The following is a 25036-nucleotide window of genomic DNA, read 5'->3' as shown; positions in this document are numbered from 1 at the left end:
TAAAAGAAGAGAAACATATGGAAAGATAAAAGTGAAAGAAAATACAAAGGGAAAGTTATGATGAATTCGAAAGAGGAGCTGGGTTTTTTTTTTTTCTGAGCAAAAGGAGCTGATGATGTCCATAGCCTGCCACGGGCCAGCACCAGCAGTGCTAACTTTTTTTTTTTTTTTTTGAGAATCACCAGCAGTTGCTAACTGGGCTGATTTACGAGCCGGAGCGGAAACTTGTCGTTCTTGCTTGCATAGGAAATGCTTGGGCCCGTGGGCTTCTCCTGCTTGGGACCGCCACTTCCCCTCCCCCACGTGAACGGAACGGACTCCAAGGCCCATCACGGGCAGACGCACGACGCCCCGCGCAGCCGCCCTCGGTTCTTTGCTCAAAAAAAAAAAAAAAAAGCCGCCCTCGGTTCCGTGCGCTGCCGTCGCCCGGCCGGCGCGTCAGGTCTGACGCGTTTGGGATGCTCGTGCCGGCGCTGTGCTCTCGTGTGGCTGTGTTCCGGGCGGCTGGCCGGCGTGCGCTCCTCGTCCTCGTGGTGCCGGACTGCCCCGGCGCGGCGGCCGCACGGTTCCGGAGCCGGACAGGAGCATGTTGAGAGCCTTCGTTTCGTTTTCCTTGTGATCTCGGTTTCTTCATGGTTCCGTGACCACGATCACCAATGGCCAGTGTGATGGTTCGTAACCATTCAAGATGGACGGTGCAGGGCCAGGCACGGCAGAAGAAGGCGAGCTGGGGCACGAAGCATCGGCAGTTGGACACTCGACAGCAGGTGACCAACAATTTTCCAGTTATGGCTGGCACTTGTACCGGTACCTGCAGCAAGTCAAAGGCTTGTGCATCTTGAGTTGTCGATAGACATGCATGTGTGAGCTGATGAGAAGCTGTCAGTCTCTGCTCTTGTTACTATTGTCGATACACATCCTCCAAAAAAAAAGGGCACAGATTTGCGAGGCAACAGATACTTCCACCAACAACATTACATTCCGGTCTACAAGTTTCCACCTTTCCCACCGCGAAAAGCCAGCCAAGATCGGGGAGAATGGCAATATCCGGGATCCGAATCCGGCGCCCAGCCGAAGATCTGAAAGCGATGGAGGAATCACAAAAGAAGCTGCTGCTGGGGTTTGCTCAGGGTAGGAGAAGGAGAAAACGCCCAGCCCAGAGTCCCAGAGCTTTGAAAAGAATGGGTGAGCTGTGCTCGCGTGTCACGCCGCCATTGCCATAGCACTCCACATGCTTCCACTCTCAGAATTTTGTCACAATCCACGCCCGAAGCAGCCAGCCACCTCCCAGAAGGCGCGGCGGCGGCCCCAGGTGGATCAGAGCAGGGATAAGGGATCTGTGATAGCGAGAGGGGCATCGCATTCAGCTCACTCACTGATGCTGCACCACTGACCTCAGGGAAAGGGAGGGTCATCTTTTCTTCTTCGCCATTTGTTCCAATGGGACGGACACCGACGGCACTCAGGGGTTTCTTCAGTCAGATAGGGACCCAGGGAGCACATGAGAGGAAGAGGACTGGTCAGTAGCGCTGCAATTCGTTGTCTGCACGAAGTGGTGCCAAATTATGCAAGCATAAAGGTGCACCTGAATTCCCTCAAAGATCATATCTGTATCTCTCAATCTCTGAGCTTTCCAGGATCATAACAAACTGCCTTTTGTTTTACTGAATATAGCTTTAGAAATTGTCATGACAGCAACGGCAATGCTAATCTGGGAGAAGAGGTGGCTTCCCTCATGACTAAGTTGGAATTGCATTGCATTGGTAAGTTTACATGCCTAACACTATAAGAGAAGAAAAAGGATCGTCACACTGGCCAGTGGTCACTAGTTTGAATTCTATGAAATGCCCCCAAATTCCAATTGCCCTCGTCAGCAGCATACCATGGAACCAAAAACAGTTCCAATATACAGGTTATTATGACAAAGAAAAAAAAAAAGTTTTACTGTATTGCAACAACAAAGAGCATAGTTGATTGGATGCACTGAGGCGGTGTTTGGATCCAGTGACTAAAATTTTGGAGGTATGTTGGAAGGATGTTGCATGGAGTATTCGGATACTAATAAAAAAATAAATTACATAATCCGTCAGTACTCTACGAGACGATTTTTTAAGCCTAATTAACCCGTCATTAGCACATGTTTACTGTAGCAAAACATTGTCAAATCATAGACTAATTAGGCTTAAAAGATTCGTCTCGCAAATTAATCGCAAACTATGTAATTAGTTTCGTAATTAGTCTATATTTAATACTCCATACATATGTCCAAACATTCGATGAGACAACGACTAAAATTTAAGAGGTGCAACCAAATACCCTCTAAATTAGCGGTATTGGTACTCGATAGAAGAACTAGTTGCTGGCATGTATAGTAGTTACTGCTAAGAGTCTATATCATAGGACATCAGCAGACGTGGAATAACATAGGGCTTCATTTGATCTATGTGCTTTGTTGCAAGTCACAAAACTAGGAGGTGCTGCAGAAACATACAGAAGGAGAATCCTAAAGCTGAGGGCTATGGGCTGGTTCCCTGTCTTCAGAACTCCACCGAACCCACTGGCGCCATCCCAGTGCTCAGGCTTCTCGATTCCTGCATGCTCACATAGCTGTCGCAGCCATTGCTCAGCCTTCTTGAAGGAGCCGAGCTCAAGAGCTGAATGCCTGGCTTGCCCATCCGCTGAACCTCCTCCGGTGAAAGTATCTTTATACAGGACACACTGTTCACAAATTCCCTGCACATCGCCAGCCCAATAAACGTAATAAAATATTAAACGAACAGCAAAATCAAAAGGCGATCAGGAACTTATTAAGCTTGTTGGTACTAGAACTTACTGCCATGGGTCATCGCCAACTAGAAGGACATCGTCCTCTCTGTCAACAAATACAAGCTGCCAGCCTGATCTCAAAGGGTCTTCCAACTGGCCCTCAAGGCCAAATAGACGCCCCACCTCACTACGAAGTTCATCATAACTGCTGAATCTAGTGATATCCAGCAACCTTCCAACGGTTCCAGATTTGTAAACCTATATTAGAGCACAAATTTGTCAACAAAGTGCGTCAAGGGAAAGAATTCAAAATGAAACAACTTTTTGTTAATTAAATGGTCCACGATGTAGACATATCACATCACCTTCACAAAGGTTGCAAACTGTTGATTTGCTTGTTCAGAATTCTCTGCACATGGAACATAACCTGACTCATCTAAGCAGCCCGCACTATGTAGTGGTTGATTCAAGGGGAAATCATTCTGAGAAGGGCTCAGGAAATTGTTGGTTGAGTATGGAATCGTGTCTGAACTGTTATCACTCTGAAGGCTTGGAATGCCACCTTGCATCAAAAGTGACTGGGAGTCTATGTTAACACCAAATAAGAGGTGATTTTGAGGATCAGAGCTCCCATCTTGATCCACTAAGCATTCTCGTCCAGGTAATGGTGCTAATGCAGAGCTTTGTGGCATGTTACATGATGCCATATCCAATTGTTCCATCTGTGGTGAAACAACATGAGGACGAGAAGGGTTAACAGACTCCACTGCAACTCTCTTAGATGACCATGGGTCAGATACCGATACAGGGGTGTTTATTGCACCACATGGGAGGCTCGAAGCTGCTTCAGAAGGTAATTGCCCCAACATGCCATGCATGGAAGAGCCACTAGATGGTGAGAGAGAGCTAATGTTTGTATCTGGAAAGTTTTGTTGATGCGAGAATATTGGAACTGTCTGCAATGTGGAAGATGGGGAGTGAGTGGCTGAGGAAAGTTGAGAAAAAGCCGATAATGCATCTGGCAAGGAGTGAAAGTTGTGCAGATGCTTCTGTTGTTGCATTTGTTGATCCTGTGGTGTTTGCACACATTGCTGCTGCTGTTGCTGTGGATGAAGTGGAGGCTTCTGCTCATTAAATGATTGGGAGCGTTGAAGCTGTTGTTGGAGGTACTCAGGTTGTGTATGGCCTTGAATTTTGTTTTCATTGAGATTTTGGGGGTAAATTTGCTGAAACTGAGGTTGTACTTGCTGCAGAATCTGACTTGATAGAAGAGCAGATCTATCAACAATATTCTGAGGCTGTTGGAACTGCATTACTGAAGGCGAAACTTGCTTCGTAGTGCTTTGTAATGCTGCTGCTGCTGCTGCTGCTATGGTCTGGTACATGTCAGATTGGAAACCAAGTAGGGAATTATCCAGCCTAGGCTGCATCCAGGGACTTGTACCAAGCCTGCTGAAATTCAGTGACTGGAAACCCGGGTTTGCCCTGTCTCGAAGCCACAGAAGAGAAGAGGTCAAGCCATCATCCCTTCCACCTACCAGAACAATCAGGAACAAGATTAGTGGGATTAGTGCATAAGCAGTATCAACACAATCCATTGTTCAATGATGTATATTGGAGGAGCTGCTAAGTGTGTAACTGTCACTTGTACCATATAAAGAAGGCAGGCCTGTAGGCCATGGGCGCTTTAATCCAAGAGCAAAAGGAGACGGATACATTGGAAAAGTTGTCAACGGTTCAATCTCCCAAAGAGATACCCTTGGCTGCTTCTCTCCAGCAGTTGACTCGTCCCATCCAACCTACATGGTTCAGGGAAAAATTGATTGCATGTTTACTACTACATGTATAAAAGTAGAGACCACCATCTAACTGGGAATTTACTCAGGATGCAGTTAAAGAAGTGTGAAGGCATGTAGAATGGCATTAAGAAAAACAGAGGTGTGTTTGTTTCTAGACCTACCTTTGCCGAGCGCCAGTGCGAGTTCGGCCAGCGAACAGGATCAAGATCACTTATTCCTGTAATTGTCCCCATGTAACTGCAAGGGCACTTAAGCAATTTAAAACTTGATGGGCATATATAGACAATGCACCATCAGTATCTAACATTGAACACATCCAATCACTACGCTAGAGGCAAGTGAAACAAAACAAGAAGATAAACCAATACAATACCCAGATAACAAATAATGTTGAAATAAGCACAGGTTTGACATACCGCCTTACACTAGATTCCTCTGTCTCAAAAAGCATCCGGAAACGCATACCCACAGATATACAGGTATGGTACACAGCTTTCAAATACTTAGCCATGGGTATGACGAATTCACAAGGGCTTGCTCTGCATAATGGGAAATAGTTGAGTAAACTTGAGTGACAAATAATCAGATATATGTAGGAAACTGTTTTTACCTTGGATTATAGAAAATAGTAAACCGGCTATTTGTTGATGCAGCATGAGCGGCTGCAGCAAGCAGACCAATATGCATGCTATCACTAGAAAGTACTGATGATGGCATGACAGTTTGTGGTCTGTTTCCCCGGCGAATTCCCAGAAGCAACTGGTTGTTGTCATTCCTGAGCAGCCAAATACATACATGAGTACATCAATACACTCAGCAGGAAAACTCTCTGTAGGGTACTAAGTGAAAAATGAGTGTGTGCCTTTTCTTTTTCTGAAAAGCTGAAAACGCCATACCAGATAAAAAGGACAGAGTCGCCAGCAACCAGTCTCTTTGCACTAACAAAGACACTCCAACCTGTTGTCAGAAGATGCCGCTTTGGCTGACCTACACCAATAATTTTATTCTAAGTTACTCTCACACTTGAATGTAGAATGGCATTGAAACAGGTGAGACTCTTCCATGAATTGTATGATACATGACTATGCAACTATGCAAAAAATCACAACATCATGAACTGATAAAAGTAACTGGAAATACCTACCCCGAAAAATATGGCGAAATTTCCAATCGTTGCCATGAAGATCTTTTACAATCAACTCCTGTGCAGGAGGCTGCTGATTGAAATCCTACAGGATTAACAAAGGAGCATTAGAACACCTAATGGTTTGGTCTATTTGATCCGAAGAAGAGACCCATGCAACTACGCAAGGAACACATACCAGTGGAGGAAACACCTTCTCTGCTGCTCGGCGTGGAACAGAGAATCCACCATGTGTACTTGTATCACTTGCAGTTAGTGTTTTACAAAAATAATTTGTTGGCTGCTTGCTGGCAGTGCCTAACTCAGCAGGCAAAAATGGGTCCTTGAGCTCTTGCTGCAAAGTGAACCAAGCAAAAAAAAAAAAAAACAGTTTCTTAGATTACATAAAACAGAAATATTGAAACGGATGGGAAAAGATGAGAAAGTTTATTACTGGGCTGAGTGGCTGCAGTGTCATCTGTGCATACACCTCATCTGTCTCAGCATCAGCCTAAAGAAGAAATGCAGCAGAGCTGGTGAAACACAAAGGTACGAATAATAATTGCTTATTTTGGTACAGATGTGCTATGTAACTCCAAACTTACATGCATGATCACATTATGGAGTTGGCATATAAGCTGCGGAGGCAGGCTAGGATAGTTGGGGATCTGAGCCTCCATTTCCTTATTTGTCGATGCTGCTACCTGTGGTAGATATATATATATGTTCAGTGATTTCTTTAAAAAGAAAACAGAAGGAGCTTTAATTCTGGCACAACCATTTAAGATCTGACAATGAATACCGTAAGATATGGAATTCAGGACCACACAAGACTCACGTTCTTGACAGTATTAACACCCAGATAAACTCTGCAATATTTATGTCTAATTTCGTGGCAATCTGAAGTCCAAGGAAGAAAGGTAACCTGCTCACCGTGGCCTTGAGGAAAATACACCACTCGACTACCGACCGCAGGCAATGAAACAAGAGGGCCGGCACATGCATGCCACAACTCAGAATTTAGGCACTTGTGCTCTTCAGCTTCTGAAATAAGTCAAAAGGATTTGAGCAGAAGGCATATCAGAATGAAGTTTACAAATCATCTCATAAGTAATAATTGTAGATCTAGGAAGCATCTTACAAACAAATCCTAGTTTATGAAATGATTCTAAGAAGGTATTATTATGAGCAGAATGACAGTTTTTTTAGTATAGAATGGATATAATTGTTAAAAAAAACATGCTTCTAGAAAAAGAAATTTTCTGAACAAAGTCTGCATCAAGAACCTCATATTTCATTACTAATTTGCTTACACTGAATTCAACAGAGGGCTGAAGAAGAATAAAAACAATTGCAGAACGTGTCAATAGCTTAATAAATCACCCAAAAGAAGAGTGAGCAGTGAGCTCAGAGCCCACCACATTGGAGTGATTTGGATCACATAATGACCAAGGAATTTAAAGCAAGGGACAGAAGTAAACCAACTTATCCTGCAGATTTATACCACCCAATGAAAAGGACAGTACTAGTGAACTAAGCAGTATGCGCAGAGCACAAAATTTGGTACAAACCATATGAAATGAATGCCATACCTTCCGGCGACGCCGGCTGGTCCTGGACGCCACCGCTGGCCGACGGCGAGAGCTTCATTCTTTTCCCGCCGCTCGCCGACCACGAAATGGAGGGGGGAAGGGGGAGAGAGAGAACCGAAGCAAGGGCCCTTCTATCTACACCAAAACCAAATCACGCGCCTTTCCAAGCATGTGCGCGGGGGTCCGGATTGAGCAGCCCGGCACCGCCACTTGCTCCTCCGCCGAAAAGCGCCAAACTCCGGCCGGCCGGCGCAAAGGCGCAATCTTTTCGATCCGCGAGCACAAATTTACATCATGGCGCGAGCCGCTCGGTCCGAGAATCCCAGTTCCAATTCTTCGGGAGCTTTAGAGCTTGCGGGGAAGGGACAGCCGGACGGCAATGCCCAAAGGCGCCGCCTTCGTGGCTCCGGGAGCACCAGGAGGCACGCCGGCACAGCGAAACCTCCTCCCGCACGGCTACCGAACTCAGATCTCGACGCCGCGAGCTTCAGAAGGACAGCTCCGAGCTCCAGGGGACGCTTCCGCCGCCGCAACGCAGATCCGACCGCCGCCGGAGGGGATAACTAGGACCGCGGAGCACCCCCACCGCCGGTACTGACGGACACAGCTTCCTTCTCGCGCTTGCAACCTTGCACCCACTCTGTGCGGCAGGGAGGAGGAGGTGGCCTTGCTTCTTTCTTGGTTCCTGCTCGCTTTGCTTCTTCGTCTTCCTCGTGCTGCAGCTCGGCTCGTATGCGCTCGACTCCTCGGGGTTTTAAGTTTTAACCCCACGAGTGGTGCTCCTCCTTTTCGCTTCGCTTCTCTCTCTCTGTCTCTCTCTCTGCGCTTTAAACAATTCTCTCTCTCTCTCCTCCTGCTGCTGCTACATGCTTCTGGTAGTGGTAAGTTTTTGCACCTCTTTTTTTTACAGCCCAGAGGGCGTATATGTATGTACATGGTATGTATGTACATGGCGTGGTTTGACATTGGTTCCTTTGCCTTCCTTGTGCTGGGCAGGCTGCTCCACCACTCCAGACCACCCTCTTCCTATACGAGAAAGACGACGACCATCCACGACCAATGGCGTGGAATCCAAACGTGTTGTGCTGGGATGGAAAGGCGAAGGCAATGGTCATCCCCAGTGGGGGCTGCGTCTCGTCCCATGGATCCTCCGTGATCCTGCCTTTTTGACCTTTGTTTATTCACCCTGAATGAAATCGATTGGCTTGCAGGAGCTACAAAAAATTGACACTCTAGTGTGGACGGAACAAACCAGCATGTGCTAGTTTGCGAAGGTGATTAGCAGTGTTGTTTAATGCGCAATTAGGCTCTTGGAAACCGGTCTGACTTGACTTTGCGGAACTGAAAGCTCCTCTCTGCTCTGTCATCATCAGATGGGAAAAAAATTGAGAGGGGCTTCATGTCCCCATCGTCGGCCGTCGCGTACTCCGTACTGTACGTGTAGATCCCATCTCCGTACGGTGCGTATGAATACTGTCCGGTTCCTTCCTCTGTCATACTAGAAACTAGGCCATTTATTAATTAACAACCGAGTATACACCCGGATGCAAATAAATCGATTCAGATTGATTAGGGCTGATTGGCTAAGCAGTGGCTCCACTAAAAAAGTACACGCTGTTTTCTTTACTCTTTTCATTACGACAAGGTTTTGATCGATAATAGTATTATATTAATGTACTCCATCAATCTCAAAATATAGCATTTCTGATTTTGGCCAAGTCAAACTATTTTAGAATGTTATAAAGAAGAAGAGCATTAACATATATTGTGTATATAAAAAAGTAAAATATGAAAGTATATTTTATAGTTGACCTAATGATTCTTATTTGATGACATGGATATTGTTGTTCATAGAAATTTGGTTGTTAAATTTGGGGTATTTTGACTTCGAACAAAATAAAATCTTGTTTATTTACAGAGGGGGTATTATTTATTTATCTGGTATAAATTATACCATAAGTAGGTTTTTCTAATATGAATATGATTCTAGTGACATCAATTTTGGGTCACACAAGAATTATGTTTTGATAAGAGTAATTATTGATGAACGGCTTGTCCTGGCGAAACGAAATAAGCTTTTAAATTTCAATGGAGTATAATATCTCGGACATAGTTTATACGCATAGTATATTATAATTGCCGCCTTTTCTGTATCTTTTTTTAACAGGAGTAGGAGAACATGTTCGAAGGAGTGAGTCAAGGACCCTTGGAACTATTCAAACTACGTACTGTTCATCAGCAAGAAAGGAAAGGGAGGACCACGAATCTATCCGTCCAGTGTCACTATACCATGCACGTTCGCACAAATGCAGAGCTCAGCTGAGCTGACCGTCCAATGAAATGAAGATGACAAGGCTGATTTGTTTCGCCGAAATTTAACTTATGTTGATTTATTTTGAGAGAAAAATACTCAGTTGAAGTAGTTCCGAAGAACCGGGAAGCTCATTTCCTTGGCTGTTGTCGATAGTATCGATCCAAGGTCAAGATTGAACCGTGTATTTAAAGTTCCAGTCGAGGAGCGCAGGAAGCATGAATTCCACAGGTGGTATTTTAAACGTAGAATTTGCTGTTCGAGAATGTCGTCGAGCCCATTCAAAACACGAGAAAGTTCATGAAAATCTCTCAAAACAGCCCATCCATGCCATGCACTCAACAGAAGTGCAAGGGACGGGTGTGGTATTGGGTGGTAGGACACTGGCATGAAGAATGATACAAAGAGAAATGTTGGTGTAGTATGAAAGGAGCACCCTGCGTCGTCTCCCCGCCTCGGTGGCTTGGTGCGACAAGCCTCCACCGTCGAGAACCCTCACCTCTACGAGCTTCATCGTAGGTCGGTGAACGCTGTTGGCGTGCGGGTGTCCAGCGCCATGGATATGAACCCGTGCGGATGCGCCACCGGCAATGGTGGTAGTCCTGTTGATGACAACATCACCTGGTGGTGGGCTGCCACACAGCTCAGGGCGCAGCTACCGTGGTTCTCTACGGTATTCACGCCCATGGAGGTTGGGGCATCTGGCTCTGTGTGGTCAACGACTCATTTATGGAACCTACGAGCGCCGATGGCCTCGTGGCTGCCCGCCTAGGGGACGCATGGGGTTCTATGCGAAAGTTCAGCCTGGTTTTGGCCGAGCTGACAACGGTGACGCCTCAGCGAAGGGTTGAGACAGCGGAATAGAGGAGGTGAATATTTTTCTCTAAAAATTAAACGTGCCGGCTAATTAAAATAAATACTAAATTAAAATTATTGGTCTAGCTAAGACTATATCTCTATATCTAAGTTTCAAACACCTTACAAAGATTCTAAATAGGTAACAAAGGTGCTAGGTTAGCTAGCTCACCTAACAATTTTAGCTTGCAATGTCACACAAACCTATGCAACTAGTACTTCAAACAACTGGGAGAGCTCCTACACAACTAGTGATGCAAAGCATACAAAGCTCCTAAGCTCACTAGCAATGCTCAATAATAAAGCTGCATAAGCCAAATTAGAGAGCACAAATTACTTAGCTATACAAACTAAGCAACGTGACTAACAAGGTTACTCAAATCGAATTAGCCACGCAAGAGAGCTACTTCTATGCTACACAAGCAAAAAGGTAACTAGCAAGCTACACAACCTAACTAATTACAAGAGCAACTACACAAGTATAATGTATATTAAACTAATTACAAGCTTGTGTAAGGGGATTGCAAACCAACGAGAAGAGAAATTTGACACGATGATTTTTATCCCAAGGTTCACGTGCTTGCAAACACGCTAGTCCCTGTTGAGACAAGCTCCAAGGTTGCCGCCGGTCCTCTTGTTAGTGGTGACCCACAAGTCACACGCTCCCACGAGGAGTGCTTACCACAAGCTCTAGCACTTGACACGGCCGGATCACTTGTCGTCCTTCGTGTCTCACTCAACTAGAGTTGCTCTTCGTGATCCCCATGGGGCGAGCACAATACCCCTCACAAGCACTTCTCTGGAACACCACACAATCTCCTTACGTGCTTTGACGAAGCCATAAGCCCCACCAAGCCATCTAGGAGGTGGCAACCTCCAAGAGTAACAAGCATCAACGGCTTGCAACATGAATACCTAGTGCTATTCGATATAATCTCGCAATGCAACGCACTAGAAATTATTTACTCACACAATCGGATGATCACTATCAAGCATATGTGAGTTAGAGGGCTCCTAAGCGCATCTACACAAGCCACCAAGGCTCAAGGGTGCTCAGCAACCAGCCCAAGGCCGGCCACCACTTCTATTTATAACCACATGGCTCAAAAGAGTTGTTGCTTTTTCACTGGGCGAAAATCGGGGCTACCGAACGGGCTGCTTCATCAGAACCGGACGCGCAGGCCAGCATCCGCTCACTCACAGCCGTCCACATGTCACCCTTGTTCAATCGAGACTGCAGATCTCCAACGGCTAACACTACGCCCCTGAAAGCATCTAGGCCCCTAGTTAGGTTTCGATGATTAATGACAATATAATATTACTATGACTAACGTGTGTTTTGTAGAGGCAATTAAGTTAGGTCATGGTAATGGAGATCGATTGGGCAATCAAAGTTGTCATGCCCCTACGATTGAAATCGTTTCGGTTTTCAAAGGATGGACGACAAGGTTAAGGATGACTAGTTCTAAGTGTCGATTAGAGTTGGAGAGACACTTAGAGTAGTTTAGGACTTTGTTTTTTCTTTGGCCATACTATTAAGGGGGGTATGGACGAGTAGCTTGACCTAGTTGAGTCTAGTGAGTTAGGTGTGGTGTACACTTGTTAAAACTAGCTCTAGGTAGCTCCTATGAATGCCTAAGATCCTTTGGAGCAAACTTCATTCATACATGATCGAGAGTTGGAAGTGAATGGAGGGTCAAATGCTGACCGGACGCTGGCCCCGGTGCGACCGGACGCTGGCCGTAGGGTCCGGTCAGTTCATTTGATCAGCAGTCTACGTTCGGTGCGACCGGACGCTGATAGGCAGCGTCCGGTCGACTCCAGTAAGGTTCCAGAGAAGGAAATCTATGACCGGACGCGTCCGGTCAATGCTGACTGGACCCTGAGGGTTCAGCGTCCGGTCGAGTCCAGTAAGGTTCCAGTAAGGGTTTAATGCGACCGAACGCGTCCGGTCAGTGCTGACCAGACCCTGACAGCGTCTGGTCAACACATTTTTACTGGTTCGCGGGTTAAACTGACCGGAGCGTCTGGTCAATATGACCGGAGCGTCCGGTCACCCCGCAAAAGCTCATAATGGTTCGTTTTTTAGGCTACCTTATAAATAGAAGCTCCACTCGTGTGTGGAGTTACTTTTGCTCATTCCAACAGCTAAGAAACACGTTTGTGAGTGCCAAGAAGAGCAAGGTCCTAGTGAGGTGATTGAGATTTGAAAATCCAAGAGAGTAGCCTCATTAGTGAATCAAGAGTAGACAAGTGTGCATCCATCTTCTTATTAGACTTCGCGTGGTCAAGTGAGAGTTCATGCTTGTTACTCTTGGTGATCGCCATCACCTAGACGGCTTGGTGGTGATTGGGAGCTTGGTGATCACCCGACGGAGCTTGTGGGTGACCCAACTCAAGTTGTGAGCGGGTTTGGGTGATTCGCCGCGATGGAGTGTCGAAGAATCAACCCGTAGAGAGCACTTGATCCTTGCGCGGATCAAGGGGGAGCTACACCCTCGCGCGGGTGCTCTAATAAGGACTAGTGGGGAGTGGCGACTCTCCGATACCTCGGCAAAACATCGCCACGTTCCTCTCTCTCTACTTACTTTGAGCATTTACTTTGAGTATTTACTTTGAGCAATTCAATACTTGTCTTTACATTCATAGAATTGCCATGCTAGAGTAAGTTTGAAACATAGGTTGCAAGTTCGTTGTGCATTAGTTTGATAGAAACACTTTTCTAGGCACAAGGGGTTAATTGGGCTATCCGTAGGATTTGATTATTGCAAGAAAATTTAGAATTAGCCCAATTCACCCCTCCTCTTGGGCATCTTGATCCTTTAAGCCCCAACGGTCACCGGATGACTGAACGCAGCGAAGGCCAAACGGACACAGTCACATAGCGTCCGCTCTCATGTCCCCGCGCTCCACCGAGCCAAGGACTGGGTGCGCCTCTACTCTGACCTGACATTGCGTCGCGCAGAGTCAGGTCAACTCTAGAAACTCCTCGACATGGTTTTTGATGACCAGATGCGTCAGGTTGAACGCGACCTGATGCTCACTAGCATCGGATCCTTACCCCCTCGCCTTTGCGCACCACGTCAACAAGACCTGACATAGGAACAGTAACTTGCCTATGTTCGATCACTTCCTCAAGGCAGAGTATGATCACACCGACAACTTTGCCTATGCCTAGAACACTGACCGGACGCCTCCGGTCCTCTCGGAGCCAGCGTCTGGTCGCTTCTAGTGACCTTTATTCGCCTCCTTTTCTTCACCAAGTTGATCCACATCAACTCCAACTTCTTCTCTTTTGCAAATGTGACAACACCACCAAGTGTACTCCACCATGTGCTTGTGTTTTAACATTTTCACAAACATTTTTCAAAGGATTAGCCACTCAATTCACCACGCCACTCGATCCTAACACATATGCAAAGTTAGATCGCTCAAGTGGCACTAGATGACCGATATGCAAACAAGTTTGACCCTCTTGATAGTATGGTCATCTATTCTAAACCCGATCATAAACTTCTCTACACACCTATAACCGATGAAATAAAATACCATATAGATTATACCTTTGCCTTGCACATTCTATTCCATATCCTCCAATGTCGATGCAACAAATGCACCAACTTGATCAATAATGATATGATCCACTTCATAATATCACGTGACCTTATTGGTTCATCGATCTTGACTTTACTTGCTCTTCACCGTTGCCTTCATCCATCGGTGCCAAGTCTTGCTCAAGCTTCGCCGCCACGCGATCCATCACTCTAAAGCCTCCAATTTGCCCTTCACGCTTGCAACCAGTCCATCAAGCCAAGCCTTGTCTTGATATTCTCCACCTTAGTCACATGACTCAATGTCATGTCTCATATGCAATGAGCTCCTTCATCACATATGTGAGCCTTGCAACAAATCCAAGCCATCTTCACCATCATGGCATGAGTTGCTCACACACATGTATCTGTGGACTAATCACCTATGTATGGCACTTAAACACATATTAGTCCACCTAGGTTGTCACTCAATTACCAAAACTAAACAATGACCTTTCAATCTCCCCATTTTTGGTAATTGATGACAATTATACAAAGATATGGAAATTAAGCTTTTTTGGATTCATGTTGCTTGCCCAAGCAATTTTATCATGTGTAAATGATTTTGGACAAGTACCACAAATCCAAATTGGTAGTATTAGCTCTCCCTACATATGTGCTAGAGTGTTTGGTTTGAAGCTTGCACATAAGCATAGATTAGAATTGTGGAAGAGTAATTACTACCAATGATGCTAAGGTGTAAAGAATTAACCTTTGATGCGTGATACCAATCGAAGTGCACATTTTAACACCATCCTTAGCATCATGAGTAGCTAGACAACAAAAACACTAGAAACCCCATTAGATCAACATTATAAGCAAGGTTCTAGTTTTGCTTGAAAAACATATGAAAAACACAAGTCTAGCTACCATCCTATGCATGCTAGTTATCATATCATCAATCAAATTATATTACTAGCATACACCACATAAGCATGTATATCAAATTTAAAACTTATACAATACAAGCAAGCACATAAATATGCACATATCAAATGCAACCAATCAAAGTTCATGAGCTTGCTCCCCCTACTTGTGTGCTTCTCTTGTCCAAGATTTTTGATCCTTCTCCATTCTTCCATTCTTCAATGTTGTTCCCTCTTTGTCCATGTCTAACTTCTACTTCTCCCCATGATGTATTTACATATCTTTGTTCCAACTTCTTCCCCTTTGTCATTAATTTCCATAAAAGGTGTGCTTCTTTATTGATACAAAGGATTGCATTGGGGTAGATGGTTGATATTTAAATCTTACATTTTTTATGGACACCACCATATGTTGGAATGACATCACTTGCATAGCTCTTGAGATACCCTATATAGGATCTTTGACCTTGATACCTGTGGTAGAACCGCCTGAAATAACACGCTTTCAGAGACGCTCATCTTCCACTAGACACTAAGTACCCCGAAAGTAAGCTACACCAGGCGGTTCTGTCGAGCACACCCCAAGAGAGAACTTAAACAATCCATGTTTTTCATCTAGAATCCAATAATGAGAACGAGTTTACAATATTTAGTTCATTTCATACAACAAGAGTTCTCGGAAATACATTATTACAATACCAAGTTCAGAGTGCGGAATTTAAACAACAGAATTGAAATAAACATCTAACGATAAGATATAAGGATCCGTCTATGCCTACCAGAAGAATCCTCCACATAATAGCCACTCCTCAAGCTACACATACAACAGGGGTAAATAAACCTTGAGTACACAATGTACTCACAAGACTTACCCGACTAGTGAGAATAATTTCCCAACTCCAAAGAATATGATAAGCTTTATGGTTTGTTGGTTTCCTTTTTGCGACAAGCATTACTAGTAGTGAATCCTTATGTATGTGTTTTATTAGCGGTCATGATTAGTTCATTAGCTAACCATTCTATGTAAGCACATATTCTACTTTCAAGCAAGAGTTGAGCAATCAGATCTATTCATCCCCTTTCATCTTTCAGTTCTTACTATGGTGCTAGACCATAGCTAAGTCGTATCATATCACATGGCGATTCACGAACTAATGTATCCTAGCTTGATACCTAAAAACACAGGCCCTGCTTGTACCCTAGGCATAGGCAAGACCAACCCACCACTCTTCTATCAAGGGGTTTAGGTCCCCGTTCAAACTTAGACTCCAAGCCCCCCACTCCTGAGTCCTGGACTCAGTGTGGTGCTTAGACTTCCACTATCCTTGCCTCCAATCAGTCAGTCTGGAAAGTGCCGGAACCCACGATAAGAGAGCAACGAGCCTTTCTGCTCCCATAAGCATGTATGTGCTCAAAATAATAAGTCTGTGACCTGACTACTATCCACAGCAATGGATGGTCCTTAACCAACACGAACAGGGAAAATAGTGTAACCAAGCTATGCCCCATTGGCCACGGGACATAACCTATTACACCCACCAATACCCATACCATATCCCTACCCGGTCTTCATTTCCTTTCACTATTTTATCATGAGAGTAATAATAATAATCACCTATTGTGAGTAACGATAGGTTACTCCCACTACTGATAGCCTAAGCATAGCATATACTCGACCTATGCTTGTAGGACTCATAGGTAGGTTTATCTATGCATGTAGTTTCAATATAAATCCTGTAACGTAAATGCACATCATATATATATATATATCCCCTGATTATTCAAAATAAGGGTTGTGCACCAGGGCTTGCCTTAGGCAAGTAGATTGTTAGCTATGTTAGTCGTCGGTGGCTGTGGGGCTTCCTCTTGTATGAGAACCTCCTCATACTTCTTGATCACCTCCTCATATTCCTGCTCTCCGGCGGTCACGAACTCCACCAATTCGTTCTCTACATGCATGCAATGATGATGCAACACTTAGTATTTTGGCAACAACAACTCTTAAAATAAGAATACACATGCTAAGCTACTAAGCTAGCTCTAATGACTAAGATACTAAGCTAATTATTATCTCTACCAAATAGATTTCAAGCTCACCCTACAAGTGCTTAACTTTTATAAACTAGTATCATGCCATTATTCCTTTAGCCTTAATGGGTATTTAGCTACCATATTAAGTAGTCTATTCTAGAGATACAAAAATTACAGTGAGCACATAATAATACAATGAAGCTACTATAAAAATTTTAGGGTTTTTACTATCATCAATCTACCACAAAAATTCCTACAATTATTAATCGAAATAATACTAAACATCTCAACTATTTTAATGCTCCTCAGCAACCACATAGATATGTATGAACTAACTATACTAATAGGTAGACAATGTTTTTAGGAACCTAACAAAATTAGTTTTACAATTTTTAGATATCTACATTATTTTATATTAATTACCAAAGTTCAGCTCAGACTTAAAATGAAAAGCTATTTCTATTTTCCATGAAAAAATAAACCAATTTTGGCCCAACGCGGCCCACGCGCGGAGGCGGCCCGCGGTAGGGAGCCCGTGCGCGCTGGCACTCTTGCAAAAACGCCCTCACATTATCAGACAATAGCGCGAACACTACATGTACTATTTCTATAGACAATGACTTTGCAACGGAGCCCTCGTATCTTTTCACCTTCGCACCAGAGAGGTCCCTGAGATGCCCTAGGCTCGCCGGCGCAGCAGACGGTGGCACTAGGCAGTACGTCGGCCATGGGAGGTTTGCACCAACCCAACTAATGAGCCAAACGCCATCTACAACCCTAACGCCTACCCTAAGCGGCAATACGGAGCAACAGGGCTCACTAGAGCGAGCTGCCACCGCGCGTGGTCACCCACGATAGTGCCACGGTTATCCCGGCGAGCTACAATGCTACCAGGATGGTAGAGATAGGGGATAAGCACTAGGGGCACACCATGAACCCGACCGAAGTGGTGGTTTGGCCGATGACTACCTGAGTAGGGCTGGCCACGTGCGCGTGACAAGTACCGCGATGAGCCGCTACAGACACGGCCGCATTAGCGGCGGCGAGGAGGCGGTAGCACTCCCACTGGCATACGCACGGTGGAGAGGGAGCCAAGGCGAGCTAGTGGTGTAGAGGAATTTGCACAGGGTGAAGTGGTGGAGGCTGATTATATCTTGTGAAAGTATGATGCTCATGACATGTTTTAGTAGATGATTAACGGGGTAACACTGAGGGTGTTACAATACCAATAGGTGGGATACCTCCCCCTATGTCATAACATGGGTCATCCATTTGATAAATTTGAGCTCTTGTATGTGAGGGAACTTGCTTTACTTGATGATCACTTAAAGTTGAGGATCACTTGTGGAACCACCATTTGATGTGCTAGATACCACTTATATGAATGCTACGTGTAACAAAGTGATAATCTAGATGTACCACGTGTAAGAGCAATCATGGAACCACATGTTGGATTTGTTGATTATAACCATTTCTTGGACACTTACTATCTTCATGAGTACCACTTGTAGGATATCACTTGTAAGTTGATCTAGACACCACTTGTGAGTACTTACTTGAGGAATCATTTGAGTCTGTATACTACTTGAAACAAACACACTAGATATCCATTTGCATTGTTGTCTTATTCTTGTATTCTTATCACTATCATAAGCTTCTAATGTTGACTTGAACCAAATTGATTTACCTAAGCTTCTAAGTCTAGTTTGAACCCTCTCTAAGCTTCTTCACACTCATTTTAAGGTTATCTTATCGAGGTTGTGCTTGTCACTTGTTGACAATCCAAATTAGATCAAGTACTTGGGTTCACTAGCTCATGAACAAACTCATATACTATCACTAGATTAATTAACCATACAAGCAATAGTGGTAGGCTATGGATTTTAAAATTCTATTTGTCATGCATGATCCTATAAGCATGTACTATATGCACTAACCGCATACTAGTAAGGGATGAAAATGATCATGCACATTACAATGATACCTTTGCTATCTTGGAGTAGAGGATAGTCACATATATTCCAATTTATTACTCCAATAGCAATGTGAAGTCCAATTTATAGCTTGGTGAAGGCTAATCATCATAGATAGAGTCCATTCTTCATCCATATGATTTAAGACCACTAATGATCAAGTGCACTTTCTTGTTGTGGTTGGCTTGCTTCTTCATTTCATCTTTGCTTGCATGAGGGCAACAATGTGAGAATACCACTTGAAATATCATGACTAGCTCTTTTTTAGGTGTTGCTTAATTTTTTTGATCAATCCTTTTGATTGCTTCAACTAAGCATCTCAAATGTTCCTCGAATCACCACTTCTATATTGAAGGGACCATGATGCCTAAGAGGGGGGGGGGGTGAATTAGGCAACTTAAAAATTCTACTATAAAACTATGGCCTCTTTTTCTAACTCTAGCAAAACCTATGCAATAGATGAACTATCTAAATGTGCAACTATGGTTTTGCTAGTGAGTTGCTTTCTCTACCGCAAAACAAATAATGTAAACAATGTAAATGCGGAAGCTAAAGAGCAAGGTAGAGATATGCAAACTCCTGTCGATGACTTTGGTATTTTTACCGAGGTATCGAGAAGCGCGTAAGCTTCCTCCTAGTCCTCATTAGAGCCCCTCGCAAGGAATCCCTCGCAAGGGCCAAGCTCCCGATCGGTAACTCCATGGATAGCCTCAGGCCTTCCCCACGCACAAGTGGGTCTCCGACGTGCCTTCAGGCAATCCTCTCCTAGATGCTCCCCGCTGTCTTCACTATCAAGCTTCCGGTCGAAACGCCGTGGGCCTTGTTCTCTCCGGTACATGGTGGCGGCCACACCATAAACACGGTTGGTGTGATCTCGCAAGACTTCAAGCCCCATCGATGTACAACAATGGTGCTCACAAGCACCGAGTGGTAAGAGGTATACAAACCTCACTAAACACTAGGCCTAAACCTAGAGCAAGCGCATAAGCAGTGGTCTAATCAACCTAAGCACTTCGCAAAGCACCTACGCTAATTACCTAATGAATCACTAAGCTCTATGCAAGTGGAGATGACTAAAATGGTGTATCAACACCCTTGGTATGTTTCCTCAGCTCCACACATCTCAAATAGTCGGTTGGGGGTTGTATTTATAAGCCCCACTGAGAAAGTAGCCATTGGGGTTGAACTCCCGCAATTCTGCTACTGACTGGACGCTGAATCGTCCTGACCGGACGCGTCCGGTCGTCCCGACCATTGAGCCAGCAATATACCGATTGGACGCTGGCCAGCGTCCGGTCACCTACCACCGGACACATCCAATCGCAGATTTGTCCCTCTAGAACCTCTCTATACTCGATCGGACGCTACTTCCCTACGTCCGGTCGATTTCGCCACCCGCGTTCGATCGTCCTGACTACAGAGTCGGTCCAGCGTCCGGTCGCCTCGACTGTAGAGCCATTGGTCCAGCGTCTGGTTGTCCCGACTGCTGAGCCACCGGTCTAGCGTCCGGTCATCCCGACTGTCAAGCCACCAGCGTCTGGTCCAGCGTCTGGTCGCCTCTGCGAGCTCATTTCTTCGCGATCTTGCGTGCGGCTTAGTTCCAATCTTCATGCTTGGACTTTGCTTGATCTCTTGGGTCTTTTCTTGTGCTCCTAAGGTCTTGCTTAAGGTGTTGATCATCAGATCATCACATCGCCTTCATCCAAGTCACGTCTTGCATCCTATTGAACTACAAAACAAACACTTGCAAATTCATTAGTCCAATTTGGTTGTGTTAGACATCAAACACCAAAATTCAAAGTAAATGGGCCTAGGGTCTATTTTCCTTACAATCTCCCTCTTTTTGATGATTGATGCCAACACGACCAAAGCAAGTAAATAATAAAAAAATTTAAATTTAAAAACTATCTACTTGCTAGGATGCAATGCAAAGGGCAAGGTTATATGATGCTAGAATATCTGACTTAGATACCAATTGAAGACCATCTTGCCCTTTCAAATGTCCCCATGTGGCATTATGGATTCCTACAAATTTTAACATTACTTAGACTAATCCATAATCCACTTTCCTCCCTTTCTCGGACCATTACCACTTGTAGACATCAACTTAATGCTTGCCTTTGGTCCTTTAAATTCTCCCTCTTCGGCATCAAACACCGAAAAGGAAGACATTAGTAGCACAAGGGAGGATCAAATTTTGTGATCCTTTGTGTATAGAGTGAAATGGATCACAAAATTTGACTCTCACATTATACAGACTAAGCTTCCCCTAAATGTATGCATACATATGGTAGAAAGCAAAGCATATGCATAATTAGCAATTTATTGCACAAGAGAGGTTAATCTATATAATGCATGGAGAAAGCATATAAATATGAAATGAAATCAACATAATGATGCCAATTGAAGAATGATGCTTAACTCTAGGGACTCCAATTTCCTTACAATGAGACTACTACACATGTGATAGGTTTGAAAAAAATGATACCATTTGAAAAAGTGTTAGTCTCAAAGTATCCAAGTTGTAGAATTACTCCCCCTAAATATGTGCACACAAATGTAGAATACTTTGTAGAAATCATGCACATTGCTTTTAGAATAAAAATACCACTTGAAAGATGATGTAACACCCCGGTGTTATGCCTGCATTTAGGCACTGCAAATCATGCATATCATGCATCATAAAGCATCCTAATCATACATGCCTAATCATGAAAATAATAACTGAAACACTGCTTCAAAACATATGAAACATGTTGTGAAACCTGAATGTTGCATACACTTGTTAGAGTTGTTTTGCCCTGATTTTGCTTGCTAGGTTAGTAGAACTTGTTTGGTTATGCTTGTAAATCATCTAGGATTATTTAGTTCAATTCTTGGAGCAAAGTTTGTATTCAAATTATTTCAAAATTTTGCTTTAAAAATAATTCCCCAAAATTAAGGTTTTGAGTTAAAATTGACTTTAATTTTTGCATTCAAAATCTATCAAGAATTTGGCTTTGGTCAAAAAATCAAGGTTGTAGATATTGAAAAATGGAACAAATTTCATTTTTACACCAAATTGTGAAAATGCTTTTAAATGGCTCAAAAATGGGAATTTAATTCTGTTTATTTGAGAAATAAAAAGAAAAGAATTTCATTTCGCTTAACAGGCCGCCGCTCAGCTTCCCGGCCCACGGCCGAAGCCGGCCTGGCTCATGTCCCTGCCTGCCGCGCGTTTCGCCCTGTCCAGCAGCGCTTCGCCGGCCCAGGCCCACGCCGCGGCCGCTCCCGCGCACAGCCGCGCCCGCCTTCCTCACCTGCCCGGCCGCCACGCGGCGCCTGTACACCAACGGCGAGGGGCGGTGCCTGCTCCGACCAGCCGCGCCCCGCCTTCAAAGCGGTCCGAGCGTGCGCACGCAACCCCACTCCGACACTCCACTTCTCCTGCCTCCCTGCCTCTCGCTCCACAGGAGCAGCAGCCGTGCCCGAGCTGTCGAGCTCACCGACGCGCTCCGCCGGCGTCGAGCTCCTGCACCACCGCACCATCCCCTGATTCGCACCGCCAGCAGTTCCACCTCGTCGACCTCCATCGTTTGCGCTCGCCAGAGGCTACCGTCGTCGAGGTGAGGGCCGAACGGGGTGCCTCCTTCCTGTCCGGCAAGCATGCCGCCGTGGCCGCGTGGACCCCCACGCCATCGGGCCAGCTCCGTTGTGCCAGTCGGTGCGGCTCTACGCGTTGAGCACGCTGGCACCCCCCCCCACGCCATGGAAGGGCTCGCCGCCGGTGAGCACCGGCCAGCGGAGCACCTCCCCTGCCCCTGGGTCGCTGACCCGCGGGGCCCAGCCGCAGTGGCTGGCGAAGGCCCCGGGTGGCTGGCCAGTGGACCGGTTGACCCGCTGGGTCCCGCCTATCTGTCTCTCTGGCGCGGGTTTTGGGTGAATAACCGGGTGGATCTAGCAGATTTGAGCATGAAGTTTAAAAGGATTTCAAAAATGATTTTTTAGAATTCTATTTAAATGCTTTGGAAAATGTTTGTGTACTCCTTTTAGCTCTAAATCTATTGGAATAAATTTTTCTAGGTTCCTTATCACCAGATCTACTTGGAAAAATTATTGCATGTCATTTTTGGGATACTTTTCTGTAGAACTTTATTTAATCGTGTATATTGTTGATAACTTGAAAAATGTGTAGAAAAATCTATAGGCTTTAGAAAAATATGATTCCAAGTTTGTTAATCTTCTTATGTAATGTACTTCCTAGGAAAAATATGTGTCATGCTTGTGCTATAGAAAAATTTTGAGGTGTAGTTCAAGTGCCTTTAATGGCTGATTTTTGTTATTTTATCTAGAGAGCAAACTTTGTATAAAACATGCATGTGATAATTTTTGTACAGTCATTGTATGCTATGAAGAACATAGGAAAAATACTAACTCTATTGTTTGACACTTTTCACAGTACAAAGTATTTTTAGGTCCATAATCATGCCATAGCTTGTTGTTTTTGTGTAGGCTAATCCACCCATTCAAATACCATGAAAACCTGATAGTAGACTACTTAGGGTAGTAATGTGCTATGGTAATTTTCTAAGATTTTTCTAAGCAAGAAAAATAGAGGTTGCTATTCAAACCTATTATTAATTAGGGTTTAAGTAAGTGTTGCTTTAAGTGTGATTAAGAAATTAGTGAAGCTTTGGTGTATCTTTGAAGCATTTAATAAGGTGTGTTGACTTAACATATTAGTAGTAGAAGAGAATGCAGTAGATGACATGTGCTTGTAGTATATTTTCTTGGATGATGTTGACTACCTTGCATTTAAGCATATCCCTTGTATTCATCTCATCCGATGCACCGATTGCATAAGCACTTACACATATTGCATCATATAGGATCACAAACCGAGAACCCAATTGTCCTACCCGAGGAGCCCGAGGAGCAGTTCGAGGTGCAGCCACAGGAAGTGCCCGAAGCCGACGAGGAGGACGTTGAGGAACTTCCGGAGTGCCCCGATCACCGCCCGAGCTCCTTCGAGAGAGGCAAGCCCTGAAGCATTTTCTCCTGATTTCAATTATTAATTCAATGCTTTACTTTAATTGATGCATTACGTTCAGGAGTTGTTTGCAACCGTTGCTGCATTATACCTTGTTTACCTTTGTTATACTATATCCTTGTTACCCTGGTATCCGCAGTCGAGTCAATGCTTAGCTGGTTTAGACCGGTAGAAGTCAGGTGATTTCCTGTCACCTGCAAGCTATAGGTGGTTACCTGGATCTGCTTGGATGACTATGAAGTCATGGTATAACTAAGTGTTAAATGAAGTTGAGACCGGACGGAGACTTGTAGAGTTTTGGACTTGTTGATGCAAAAGTGGATCTGCAAACACAAAGGGCTAATACCCGAATCGATATCCAAAGCGTGCCAGTCGATTTGACCTGCTAATCGACAAGGATGAAGATACGAACACTTTGGTCCTGACAACAGCGATACGCCCGGAAGTCACGGCCAAGAGGTGCTCACGCGGAACTCGAGAATCGCCGAAGATCGCACTGAAACGATGCAGCTCGCCGAATCAATGAGAACTCGTAAAAAAGGAAAAATATGCAAATTGACGAAGTCGCCGAAAAGTAAGTAGATGCAAATAGGAGTAAAAATTGGTTTTGATGTTGATTGATATATATATTACATTGCCCCTTACTCCATATTTATACCCTGATCTAAAGAGACACAACCAAACACAACTAGGACACCAATCCCATATCTAAGGAAACACGTGACTCTTACATGAATCATACCCTAACAAATATAGAAAAGGAAATCAACTCCTATCTATTTCCCTGTCCGCCTCAATTACGATGGAAATCTCACCGTCCTCCTTCCCATCGGCATACTCCCTATTTCATCGGCAGTAGTCTTCAAGTCTTCCTTCATCGGCATACTCCCTGTTTCATCGGCAGTAGTCTTCAAGCCTTCCTTCATCGGCATACTCCATGTTTCATCGGCAGTAGTCCTCAAGCCTCCCTTCATCGGCATCGACAATAACACCTCCAACCTCATCGGCAACGCCTGAGTCCAAATCAACCTTTCCATCGACCATCACCAGCTATCGGCAACCATCTTTACAAACTGGCTTTCATCGGCTATCAAAGTATTC

The 25036-nt window shown here is 44.5% G+C and overlaps 1 protein-coding gene across 2 annotated transcripts; it reads right to left on the bottom strand.

Annotated features, from left to right (window-relative positions):
- Positions 1-2222: 2222 nt before the first annotated feature.
- On the bottom strand, positions 2223-8077 carry LOC136466689 (auxin response factor 6-like). 2 transcript variants are annotated; one of them, XM_066465180.1, is made up of 14 exons: positions 7281-8077; positions 6614-6732; positions 6294-6392; positions 6143-6199; positions 5888-6043; positions 5710-5794; positions 5462-5552; positions 5176-5340; positions 4982-5104; positions 4727-4802; positions 4418-4565; positions 3132-4300; positions 2834-3024; positions 2223-2733 (listed from the first exon to the last, which is right to left on the bottom strand). In XM_066465180.1, the coding sequence occupies exons 1-14, from the start codon at positions 7336-7338 to the stop codon at positions 2538-2540; spliced, it is 2733 nt and encodes a 910-aa protein (XP_066321277.1). In that variant the 5' UTR covers positions 7339-8077; the 3' UTR covers positions 2223-2537. The 2 variants fall into 2 exon arrangements, with proteins under 2 accessions (XP_066321277.1, XP_066321278.1); XM_066465181.1 differs by having other exon boundaries at positions 6622-6732.
- Positions 8078-25036: the final 16959 nt, after the last annotated feature.

This window comes from Miscanthus floridulus, chromosome 7, assembly GCF_019320115.1.
Source record: "Miscanthus floridulus cultivar M001 chromosome 7, ASM1932011v1, whole genome shotgun sequence".
Taxonomy (NCBI): domain Eukaryota; kingdom Viridiplantae; phylum Streptophyta; class Magnoliopsida; order Poales; family Poaceae; genus Miscanthus; species Miscanthus floridulus.
Note: the sequence above shows the minus strand (reverse complement) of the source record. Positions and strands in the feature narration are given on the sequence as shown.

Coding starts and splice junctions, on each gene's coding strand:
- LOC136466689 (XM_066465180.1), bottom strand. CDS start 7,338: ATGAAGCTCTCGCCGTCGGCCAGCGGTGGCGTCCAGGACCAGCCGGCG. Junction 6,200..6,293: donor TCCATAATGTGATCATGCAT/GTAAGTTTGGAG, acceptor TTTCTTCTTTAG/GCTGATGCTGAGACAGATGA. Junction 5,795..5,887: donor AGAAGGTGTTTCCTCCACTG/GTATGTGTTCCT, acceptor TTAATCCTGTAG/GATTTCAATCAGCAGCCTCC.